We start from the raw sequence: 12,412 nt of genomic DNA on the forward strand, positions 1-12,412 counted from the left end.
GATGAGGAAACCACATCTGTGATCGTAAAAGCTGGGGATTTTTTAAAGGGTAATAAAGTACCATGAAAGCGTGTTGATGTTTGGAATACAGAAGCCAATTGAGCCAAGTATAACGGAAGCAAAACAGTGTGTCAGGTTAAGCAGCTCTTTGAGTTTGTGCATTTTAATGATATAAGTTGCTAAGCACACCTTATGTACCTCTGTGAATGGTATAAGCCGTATGCCATGCAGTGGGGACAACAGAGCGCTTTGTCAAAAGCAGTGCACATTCATTGTACTGACGAAGGGCGATACACAAGCAGTATCTCTACAGCGGTGCTTGGGGGTGACATGGCAAGCGTTGATGGAGTTTATGTGGTTAACTCCAACTGGAATGTGGGCAGTCAGACACCCAGCTGCTTGTTCAGCCGGTTGAGGGCATCACCGACGATGTCAAGCTCGTGTCGAAGTTCCTCCACCACGCTGTTGATGCTGGGAGTGTCTTTTAGCACATCCACACTCTGGGTGTAAGGGTTGTATCGGACTGTGAAGGGACGCTTGATGGTCTTGGCAAACTCCCTGAAATGAAAATAATATCATTGAATTTATGTAGCAGATATTTAATCAATATGAATAAATCTTGTGTTACATTACTAAGAAATCAAGCTCACCTCATCTTAACTTTGGCCTCCTCAAAGCTGTCTGACACAAAGTAGACATCCTGAAATGTTGTGATGATGCATTCTTGTTTGGATGTAACTTTGGGGTCAAAAGGCATTATCCTTGCATTGCCAGAGAGTGCATGCTGTAATATGGAAACAAAGAACAGAAAGAGTAACCATTTGGAGGAAATATAGGTAATATACAGCTGTTCAGGCACTTTTATATGCGTATTCTATGGTGATGTATTGCATTTAATGGTGCGAAGTTAGAAAATATAAGGCGGAAGATTGTGCTAACGTGTCCACTGTATCGTCCTGTTAAAATGGTCTTACCTTAAGCTCACTGATAGATGACAGCAGTCCTGCTCCATATGCCCGCAGCTGTCCTTCTTGTTTGCATAGGCCAAACTCCACCGTAAAGAAATAGCACTGTAACAAAAGAGTCAATGAAACAGAAACGAGAATGACAATTACTTTAGATTTTAAATTTCAGAATAGGAAATTGAATTTGATTTGATCAGTCTCACTCACTGTGGCCAGTTTCTGAACTGAGTCATCTGAGGCCCCGAGTGAAGCAAGACCAATTTCCTGAGAAAACTGGGCAAAGCTGGGCTCTGCTAGCAGCGGGACGTGACCTAGCAGCTCATGGCATGTGTCTCTTGATAATAAAACAAAAAACAGCATATTAGCACCCAGAAATGCATATGAACCCTTTCCCGTTTTCTAAATATGGTACTGTATGTTACTCACGGCTCTGGGGTGTATAAAGGGTCAGAGCTGTGTCGCACATACTGGGTACAGTGGAAAACCCTGAAGGCCAAACCAGCGAGGAAGTCACGTGGGGACAGATAACCAGCCACAGGCCTGATGGTGAATCCAGAACGTTCTGAGAAGATAAGACGTTTGGATCACAGATGAGTGAGGGACTACATAAACAAATCTGAAAATACTTTAAAATAACATGTCCAATTTTGTATTTGAAGTAAAGGATAAAAAACCTACCCCTGAGGAAACGTGACACATCTTCCAGCTGAGGGATGTTGTCCTCCCGAAATTCACAGTATTTTGACAGCAGTGGCAGGTTCTTCAAGTATTCCCGGCAGGCATGGGTGGGGTACAATTTGTTGAGCTCCCTGTACACAACTCCCCAAGTCTTCACTTCCTCCTCTGTGAACTCAATTCGAGGAATGGGATCCCCACTGCAACAAGAGAGAATCATTCTATGAATATTAAGTAAAAACAGCACATATTTCCAAAATAACAATTCAAATGTACAAGAAAGGCTCACTGTCTGTATGCCATGGCAAGATCAGCAAAGTACTTTCGCCTTTTCCTGTAGACATTGTCCTTGAAACCCTAATGGAGAGTAAGATTGACAGATATTAGAAGGGCTTCAAAATGAAGGAGTTTCCTTTTTTTTGTAAGTCAACCAGTTGTCTGATATGTGCCTACAGTGCATACCGGATGATCCGCATCCAACTCAGAGCCATACATCAGGACACGGTTAGCACACTTGTCCAAGTCTGAAATCTTCTTTGGGAACCAAGGTACATTAGACATATCTGAGTAGAGAGAAGAAGAAAATGAGTTGTTTGCTGACAATACGGTCTAATATAATATATTTGTAATAAAATGTCTTCAGGATTTCATTTACCTTCCTCATCAAGACAGGAGTTATCTGGAGGATCCATATCTACCACGTTCACATGCTTTCTAAGCAGCTGGATTATTTCATTCAGTTGTTCGTGGTTGCTGTCGCAATCCACAAAAATTTCAAACTCAGAGTTGCGTCTTTTGGATTTTCTGGACTCTATGTGTACAAGGTTGACATGGTTTTCCTGCAAGAAACATGGAGATTCGTTTTTAAGTTTGCTACATTAACCTTATCCTCAGTGTGATGAATAAATAAATTGCTGGCAGACATATACTTGTTATATGTATGACATTTATATGGTATGAAAATGTCTCTATTTGAGTTAAATACATTATTAATATGAACAGGAACCATGACTACAATGACTTTGTCCATACCTGGAAGAGTTTGAGCGCTTTTACTAGTCCTCCTACTTCATTTTTGAGGGAAAATATTATTGTTGCTCTCCCTTTCTCTGATGAATTGTTCTTTTCAGTGTTTTCCTCAATTTTTGTGAAGGTTGATTTGTTTATCTGAAAACCGGAATGAAAAAATAAAGTCCTTTTAAAAATTGTGGCATCAACATTATTGTGAAAAGAGCACTTTACTACCATGTTCTGTGTTACATAGTTTCAAGAACATTTCAATGTTACACAATGCATTTCCCCCAACTGAACCATAACTCAGGGCAGATCTTGAAGTGAATGCACAACATGCAACACTCACAACATGTAGTAAGTTATGAGCTTGAGAGTCACAGGGAACGGCTGCAGAAAGCAATATGGGTTGATTCTTTACATCCATACTTATGAAACAGGTAATACAAATATATTACAAAAGTTTGGGGGCACCTACAAATTTCCATACCATTCCATTATAGATAGAATACCAGCTGATCTGAGTGGGTGGCTGATCTTTCTACATTGCCCATTATATGCAAAATTCATCCAATGTTCCAAAGGCAAATTAAGTTTACTAATTTGATATAATTTTTAATAAAAAAACTAACTGAGAAAACATTGGAGAACCCTTTTGCTATTATATGTAAGAATATAATCCGAAAAACCGCTGCCCTGGTTAAAAAAATGCAACTGATCTCATCTGGTATTCTGTCTGTAATGGAGTTCAATGGAAATTTCTAAGTGACTCCAAACCTTTTGACCGGTAATGTAGATACATAGAGAGACAGCGCTGCTATTAGTGACCACAGGAGGCGAACCAACCCATCTTGTGTAGTTCAGCACCTTGGACAGTGCTGTCACGTTGCCGCATGTCTGTGCACGCGCTGCACATGCGGAAATTAATCCTGCATCAGATTTAGAAGCAGGATTGTAACATGCCAACAGCACAGAAAACTAATCTGTTTTGATTGGCTGCGATGTATTCTCGTTTACTTTAGTCGTAGCATAACGTCTGATTCAGACACTGTATTTTGTTCCTGTCATGTGCAACTACTTTAGACTTTCGAAATATCACACAATAGATCAAAGTGATTTGTGGAAAAGAAAGTACATTTGTTAAATTTATGCATTTAGTTGCTGCCTACCATATTCCACCCTTCGAGCACTGTGTAGACAGCGCGGCAGATCAGTTTTCGGTGGACCCTTGTCGGTAGTATCCCTGAAAGCATTATGGGGACTGGATCCGGACGCTCCCCGGCGTCAGCTCTTTGCGTCTCGGTTTAACGAAGATGAACTTGTCTCTGTCTCAAAGCATCGCCTTAGTGCAATCTCATTTAGACAGCGGGGAAGCCTATTAGCTCCCTGGACGTTTAATCACTGCAGCGCGCCGCAGGACGCAAAGTGCGAGGATTGTACGCACACGTGTAGAATTACTTATTTTTACCTTTTTTGATGTCAGCTGTATTAATGCAACGTTTACACAACTTTAACTTTATTTTCAACATGCACATTAAAAGTCCATGTGAATATTAAAAAAATTACAGCTGCTTAATTTAACCCATTTTTTTTTATCCTCATTGTAAAAGAGAGAAGATGTGAAACACATTTATTCCCGTTTAGATCTACTGTTTGTCAGAAAGGCCTATATTTAGTAAAGAACTCCGTGTTTAACATGTTTAAAGTTTGCAGGTGAAGGTCACAGACACAATCGGATTGCCTGCCAAAGCTAGACGTTAAGTCACAGTTAGAGAACAATTTGTTTTCCACTTGTTCAATAACATAAATATTTTGTGTTTTTTGTTTGTTTTTTTCCTCTTTTTTTGTTGAGCATTTTTGCAACCTTGAAACAGAAAAGGCGCACACACCCCTGCAGGTTTATCGCTTTATCTTTTTTGTCTTTAACTTTGGAAAACAGTGAATAGTGAACAGATAGAGCAATAATGATTCTTTTATGACATAACATTTAGAGGTATCCCACTTTAACCCTCTTAATCGTTTGACGAAAATTCCACAAGCTATAACAATAAACGGCTTAAATTAATCTACGCTGAGGGGAAAGGGAATTTAATAAAACCTCTTCACCTTCTTAGTAATCTCATCGAACAGGACAAAACATTCGTGCTGTTGGCAGGTGCCTGTTTCAAAGGATTAAACACGAGGCTTTTCTTCTTACCTCATTGTTCAGAAGTTTTTCTTCCAAGCCGATGTTCATAGAGTCAAAAGATCTTCCTCTACGCGGTCCTTCGTTTTTGTTTGAGTACATATTAAAGTGCTGCTGGGTTATCTACCTCGTAATGTAGTTCTTACTGGTAGATTATCTAAATAACCTTCGCTACGTAAAGTGGGCTGACTACCACAAGAAGCAGCGCGCTTTGCTATTTAACCACGGAGAGAAAGAGGAGGGGGCAAGAGGCTCACTCGCAACAACAAATGGAAAAAGAACGCCACGCCTCACGTCATTAGGGGAGAAGAGTAGCCTATCTTTTATTTCACCTAAAGGCCTGAAACAGCTTCAATGAGATCAATCACAAATTCAGATTTTACTGAGAGAGAGAGAGAACAGTTTTTATTAGATAATTTTATGTGTTAAGGAAAAAAGTGCACCAGACATATAAAGACATAAAGCAGGATGCATTGTTATATTGCGTTATGCCTTACAAGTAAAACCAAATATGAAAAATGTTTCATCATATAGAGAGTGATAGGATTTAGTATGAATGCAGACATAATGATTCGCTGTGGACTCTTCATGTTAATACAAGCAATTAATGCTCCTGGTTTGTTGACACCTTGAGACTAGAAAGGGGTCAAGGTTTAAGAGGATTCAAGCATAGCCCCTCTGCTTTATTGTACTGTGATCCAGACATTACCCCCCCCCCCCCCAAAAAAAAAAACCAAACAAAACCTCTGCACTGTAAGCACGTCTGGGTTATCTCCACATGACATAAATAATCTGCATGTTTTCCCGTCTTTAACACCATGACCCTTTTAATAAGATCAAGGCAATCAGTGGAAAAAGCTTTGGGGGCCTATGCAAGCATAATCAAGATGAGGGAGAACTGAACTTAAATAGGCCTCATTACTTTTAAAAACCAATGTTCTCTGTAAGCTTTAGTCACCTCGCAAGTAAGAAACTTGAAATGTCTGTCAGCCAGCCAGTACCTCACAGCTCTAATGCAGTGATACATGTTGCTGATGCACATGCTGTTTGTCTCAGGTGGTCCTGTCCTGTGTCACTCGTGACATGGACAGATGCTTTACACAACAAAGGAGTCAGTAAAGGGAACTTCCTCTTCTCAGGAACTGAAACCAGATCTTCTCTCAGATGTTGTGTTAAGACATAGCAAGGTCAAGCTTTTATTATGCAGTCCTTCTACAGAATTGTAAAGCACGGTAAACTTATTATGTGGGCATCCAGTCTGTTCTGGTGCTCATTAAAACACATCTGGCACCATTCATGTTAACGCAGGAAACAGTCTTTGTACAAAGAGCCTCACCATCAGTAACTACATGTACCAGTATGCATTGCTCATAAAGCCAAACATTACCAAAGTATGAGTGAACATGTTTACCTGACTGTTGGTTTAAGCTCTTTATCACCTTCACCATCAGAAGGGAAACATTTCTGCTTCAATGTGCAAACACAATATACCTGAGCTACAAATGAACAATGAATATTTTGTTCACTTGAAAGGTCAGCTGAAACATTTTATATCTCCATTTTGGAGTTAGCAGCGTCACACATTAAGCAATAATAACTATAGCAAACAAATGATATATTATCAGTTAGCAATATTTTAAAATCACAGACTGGCTTACAGAAACACTCAGCAGTCAGACGCTCTCTGGTTTCTTTTAGCATCAAAGTAATTATTTGTGCTGAAACAATAAGTCGATTAATTGATTAGTTGATAGAAATCAAATAAATTGGCAACTGTTTTGATTGACAACTAATCATTTAAACTCAAGTCAAAACTCCAAACATACTCTGGTTCTGAAATGTGAGGACTTTCCACTTTTCTATTAGCTTCATTATCGCAAACTGAATATCAGTAGATTTTTGGATTGTTGGTCAGAAAAATCAAGCAGTTTTAAGATGCCCCCACTCTGGAGTGTTGTCATGTTGTCATAACAGAGCAGGAACTGAAAAGACCCAAGAACATATTAATAGAATGATTAGAAATAGTATTATTAAAAAAAACTTAAATGGTACAAACCAGTAGCTTTGTTTACTATTAAGGCCATAACAACCATTTTAATTAGTAAAAATTTGAAAAAAGGGTACTGAACTGTTAAATCTAAGGAGATCTGCTCTCTCTGTAGAAGCATTGGTATTATGTATTTTGTTGTTGTCCCAGCTATGTAGTGGTACCCCCTTCCAGCTTGAAAGCATCAGTTGTTGCCTAAACCATTCTCATTCTCTTTGTTGGAATTGCTATGTGGTGAATAAAACAAATGTGCTTTGATTCTGACAAAATGATCAAATTAAAGTAGCTAATCCATACATACTGTATAGTAAACGTGCACATCTAAAATGCCGGTTAATAAATGAGACTTCTTTGAGACAAACTCTCTTTGTAGTTCTGCCGCATTGTGGACCTTAGACACGTCCACCCTGTGACTAATATATGGAAAAAGGTTGAAATGTTTTCCCTAGAATGGGTTTTGTTGCTTGCTAATTTATCAAGAGGAAAGAAAAGGCAGGGGAAAGGATAAAGCCTACTGAATTGTATGGCCATGTCATTGTTCATGATTCAGTAATGAAGGGTTCCTTTCATGAACCTTCTACAGAGCAGCATCAAGCTAGTCCAAATCTACTTATAAATACATATTCACAAGCAGCACTTTTATGCTGAACATGCTCTGCCCTTGTTTTTGATCTCCTTGTGTCTTGACAGCTCCTGGATCAGATCTCCAGTTTATTCAATGTCATATTCAGACCTGGCAACAGGTTTAAAATTCATGCAGCACACTAACTCTAATGTTATCACTTTATCATCATTTATTGAAAATGTGATGATGTCATGTGTCTGCTCTGCCGTTCAGAGGGTAAGTGGCACAGGTGCTTCGAGATGTTAAGCCATCGAGTACCTCGACAGGGGTGCAACATGAATTGTAGTTCGCTCTCCTGGTGACCCACTGACCTTATGTGGATAGTGGTCAATAGATAATTAGCTTCAAGGATGAGATAATATGTCTGAACTCAGCCATTATAATCTTCTATTATTACCACCCATTGTCCATCTCAACTAAATATTCTTCCACGTTATTTTCTACAAATTGTGCAAACCATACTTTGAAAAAACTAAAATGTATAAATGTGAATGTACTGTAAACCTTTTCTTAGTTATAGCTGAACTCAGTTATGCTCAGTATTGATTTCTTGTACTTCCTGATAAGGCACTTCAAGCTCTATTGCAGTCAGACAATGGGAGTACTCAGTACATTTACACATCTCATTACTGAACCATAATCTGCTTATGAGGAAAAAAAGCCATGGACTGGCTGTTGAAAGGCTGCCAGGCTAACCAGGCAACCAAACCACTTTGAATGCTCACATGAATAAATAACAGTTATTAATTAAAAGCATTAATCATTTAAAAAAAAAAAAACATTGCTCAAGCTTAAGCTTATTTCTAATCACTTTCTGTAGGTTTTTGTAGACAGACATGTCTGAGAGTGTGAGGGTTTCACCGTGTCTGCCAATCTGTCCCAGTTCTGTTCACTTTAATCAGAGGGATTTGCTCACAGTGTCAAGCTGCAAGAGATCTCTCTGGCTAATCTTACCCCTGGTACTAAGACACTGCCCAACATGAGGATTAGAATGTAGTAAAACTGCACTACTTCTCGCTTGGCATTTGGAAGATAACCATACTAAAATACTACAATAATACTTGTGTTGTCTTTTTAAAGTCATGCCACCATTAGTTTAGAAATCCATGGCTAAAGTAATAAATGAGATACACTTTTATTTTACTAAAGTAACAGTTACACAACCAAAATTAAGTGTTACACCAGCAAAGAGGTTTAGTATAATACACATAAAAAATAAAACATAAAAAAAGCTTAACAAATAAGTTAAAATGAAAAATCTACCATTTAAAAAACTTATTTTTTTTAAAACAGAAATTGATTTGATTTGATTTTTTTGTATATATGGATGATGCAACATGACTGAGTTGGCAATTCATGTGCAGAACATTGAAACTGGCCAAAACCAAATTAATGTAACATAAAACTACAGATATTAAACATTAAAGTATATTACTTTAATACATTCTAATCTCAGCAAACATGACATAATATACTGTAACATTAACACACAAAATAATACAGGAATGTTATTTAGATGCCATCTGTCTGTAAAACTAATAAAAGAAGCATTAGTATAATGGGACCTACTTTTGATTCAGTTTTTTAACTTATGTTATTGCTACTTAAGAGAAGGTCTCAGTGGTTTTACTTGAGTGGGATGTTCTGCCTTTCTGCCATTCTGCTTTTCCACTTCACACTGGTGTTATTTGAATTTCCAGACAATTCAAGGTCTTATAATAGCAACTCATCAATAGAGTTACAGTCTTTCACCTGATACAGAGCCTTGTTTGAACAACTATCTAATCAGAGCAGTGAATGGTCTGCTTACGTACACTTCCTGTGGCAGCACTACATCTCTTTAATTAGCTCCAATTCTTTCGTTGCAGAACAAACAAGAGCATATGCCACTTGGTGACAGGCGTCAGCGGTACACAAGGACGGGGCAGGACAGCGCTGCGCCCATAAACACCTGCCACATTCAAAATAGATACGGGATATGTAATGTAAAAAACATATAGAGATTAAAAAAGGGTGACCGAAAGTCCCGTGCATTTATTCTGGAAAGATTTTTGAATGTGTTTTGCTTATAAATTTGGTTAGGTGATCACATGTCTTGCTGTTTCCTGTTGCGCTGGTCTAAAATCATATGGCTAAAGGACTACAGTTGAAAATTAGCCAGCTGGCACATTTACAGAAATGTTAATTAATGTGTGTTGCCCTTTATAAAATAATTAATAAGAATTTATTTATTTATGCCTCCAATACAAGCAATTGAAAATATATTTAAAAAATAAAGGCAGTTTTACACAGTTCTTTTTAGACAAAAAAAACATGTAATAATTTACGCAGTATAGTTGTTTTTTAAAATAATAATGACTTACAATTTCTTACTATGGGAAGCAATTCAGTGCCGTCATGTATACGACATCAATCTTGTAGATTGATCTTCATCTATGTCTTAATTAATGATGACAAAAATGAACATACTTGCAAACATTTTCACATTCACTATCACACTCACTGAAAAACTAATACATTTGTATTCTATATTTAGTTAAGCTGCCTTCATCACACTGTTTAGACGAAAAATGTTTTTTATTATTTGTGTATAGACAAAAATGAAAGTGGAGTATTTCAGTTTTTTACATTACATTTACAACATTTTTATTGATTTTAGGATTACTCTGCCTAATATGCCTCATAGAAGATTATATTTGGCGCTATATAACTTTTCCAACTTGGCATAACTGATGTTTTGTTGGTGACCATTTAAGATGGCACTGCCATTGACAAAGATTGTACACTGTATAGCACCTTTCTAGTTTATCATTACAACATCCTAACAGATAAGGTGAAGAAGCAGAACAGGAAGGAAAATGCAAACACCCAAGTCACAGCATTACTTCTTGCAAGCAGGAAATGTCAGTGTCTTTGATATTCAGGGCTAACGAAGGGGAAAGTTTCATTGTGATTCTGTTGACAAGAGATAGAAAGCCAGGGGAACTCAGGAAATGAGCTGAAGGGGGCTTTGATTGCACCCAATAGCATCATGTGTCTTTATTAACATGCCTTGACCAGGTGGTTGTGAATAGGCCAGGCCTTAGAATCAAAGGAGAGGGAACGTGACGCTGCACACGCATTCTTCATCCCTCCATTATCCGTCCTGCTTGCCCAGCAACACATACTACACCAGTGTTAGGGACATTTCACACACTCAGGAGGGTTTAACGTAGATGATCTAGCTTGACTAAATCATACATACATTTATTTTTACCATACTGGAAAGGTCAGTCCACAACTCAGAGCATAACTCATGAATAACTATTAGCAAAACATTCTGCTTATGTTGAATGACAGACTGTCTTGCATCATGAGAAGGCAGTTCAGTCCCTTTCACTGCCTTTTAATCCCACTTAATAACAGGTTAAAGCTTTTTCGACTTTATTACAGAGAGGATATTACCTCCAAATGCCTTGAAGAACTTTAGTAAAATGTTCAAAATCGAAATATTCATCAATTTCTTAGTGTTATATTCTTTCCAGGTTACATAGGAACTTGTACCAACTGTACATTTTCACACAAATGTGAGGCAAAAAATAGAAGGCATTTCACTGTAAGGCAAAATGTCCGGTCACTTAACAGAACAGATTTGTGTGGGCAGAGGTAATCAGAAAAAGAAGTTAACTGACATCCAGCATCAGCATCAGACAGGCCTGACATGTCTCAGCATCAATGTGTCTAAAGCCCCAGCCACACGCGGAACGGGCCGCTGCGTTGTGTGCATGGAGTCGGATCATATCAAGCTGCTGTAAAGACTGACAGACTGACAATGAAGTTTGGCAGGGCAGCAGGAAACATCTGGGCTTCACCCTGATCTCTGTGACATGACAGGCCTGGGAGTGAGGCCTGAAGACCCAGCAAAGTGCAAGTCACTGGCCACAAGTAATCTTGAAAGGCCAAACATGATTACATCCACATCATTCCAGCCACTTACAGCACAAACAGGACATGACTCGCAGATCAAGGCACGGTCTGTGCATCACAAGTCTAGTCAAAGTTCAGGTCTTGTCAAGAGATAGCAGGTTTTTTTCCCCATAGGGTTATCTCTGTCTCTAATACGCTCACACTCTCTAGTACGCATCTTGGGATTTCCATTAGAAAGAGTGTTCTACATATCAATCCAAGCTTTAATTAAAAAGCTGCTATATTCACAGAGCCTTCATAAGCTTGCTGGAAATGCGCAGGTTGTCCTGCTCTTCTCCATGAGTAGGCGAAATGGCGCATTTGGAAACCAAATGAGATCATTGTTGCCAGGCTCGAGCCTTTCATCTAATTTTATTGTCGTTACCGAGTGACTGTCACCCTCTGGTAAACACTTGATGTTGTCATCAGCATTAGTACCATTACTCATATGCTTGAAGAGGTGACTCATTACAGTCAATGTAGTTTCATGTTATATAGAAATGTATATTTTCATTGTATTAAAAAAAGGAACAAATAATATATATTGTGATGGATACATTCAATGCTTAAAGCGTGCGTTAATATGCAAAGAGCTATGCTAATTTTGGGTTAAAAATCGCTTTTGTGCCAGCTGCAGTAAAAGCTGATATGGTGTATGTGTACAGAGACACATGCCTATCTGTGGCAAATAGATAAGGACAGAAATACAGTACAGCAAAAAACATTGTAATTATCAAAAAGATTATAAGTACATAGTACATATTTACAATTGTAAAATGTACAATGCTGTTTAGTTTTTTTTAGTCACATGTGATTGATCTTTGGATGCCAACTTGTGGCCGTAAATATATCTTTTATTTTCCTGAAATTATAGAAAAAGGTTTTAAGCTGTTTTGTACTTACCCTTTATATATATATATATATATATATATATATATATATATATATATATATATATA

The 12,412-nt window shown here is 38.0% G+C and overlaps 1 protein-coding gene across 3 annotated transcripts in view; it reads right to left on the reverse strand.

Moving 5' to 3' along the window:
- The window catches only part of tph1a (tryptophan hydroxylase 1 (tryptophan 5-monooxygenase) a), a 5,280-nt gene extending 209 nt beyond the window's left edge, over positions 1 to 5,071 (reverse strand). The window contains exons 1-11 of one of the 3 annotated variants that reach the window (XM_032522817.1): positions 4,849 to 5,071; positions 2,673 to 2,807; positions 2,296 to 2,479; positions 2,103 to 2,203; positions 1,930 to 1,997; positions 1,644 to 1,840; positions 1,392 to 1,527; positions 1,173 to 1,299; positions 975 to 1,070; positions 651 to 784; positions 1 to 558 (exon numbers count right to left, since the gene is read on the reverse strand). The exon at positions 1 to 558 is cut by the window's left edge and continues 209 nt beyond it. In XM_032522817.1, coding sequence (XP_032378708.1) covers positions 384 to 558; positions 651 to 784; positions 975 to 1,070; positions 1,173 to 1,299; positions 1,392 to 1,527; positions 1,644 to 1,840; positions 1,930 to 1,997; positions 2,103 to 2,203; positions 2,296 to 2,479; positions 2,673 to 2,807; positions 4,849 to 4,938 — 1,443 coding nt within the window. In that variant the 5' untranslated portion in view covers positions 4,939 to 5,071 and the 3' untranslated portion in view covers positions 1 to 383. Of the gene's footprint in view, positions 559 to 650; positions 785 to 974; positions 1,071 to 1,172; positions 1,300 to 1,391; positions 1,528 to 1,643; positions 1,844 to 1,929; positions 1,998 to 2,102; positions 2,204 to 2,295; positions 2,480 to 2,672; positions 2,808 to 3,820; positions 3,996 to 4,848 lie in introns of those variants that run through there. The other 2 variants (XM_032522816.1, XM_032522818.1) reach the window with 2 other exon arrangements.
- Between the last annotated feature and the right edge of the window lie 7,341 nt (positions 5,072 to 12,412).

Source organism: Etheostoma spectabile, chromosome 8 (assembly GCF_008692095.1).
Source record: "Etheostoma spectabile isolate EspeVRDwgs_2016 chromosome 8, UIUC_Espe_1.0, whole genome shotgun sequence".
In the NCBI taxonomy this organism is placed as follows: Eukaryota; Metazoa; Chordata; class Actinopteri; order Perciformes; family Percidae; genus Etheostoma; species Etheostoma spectabile.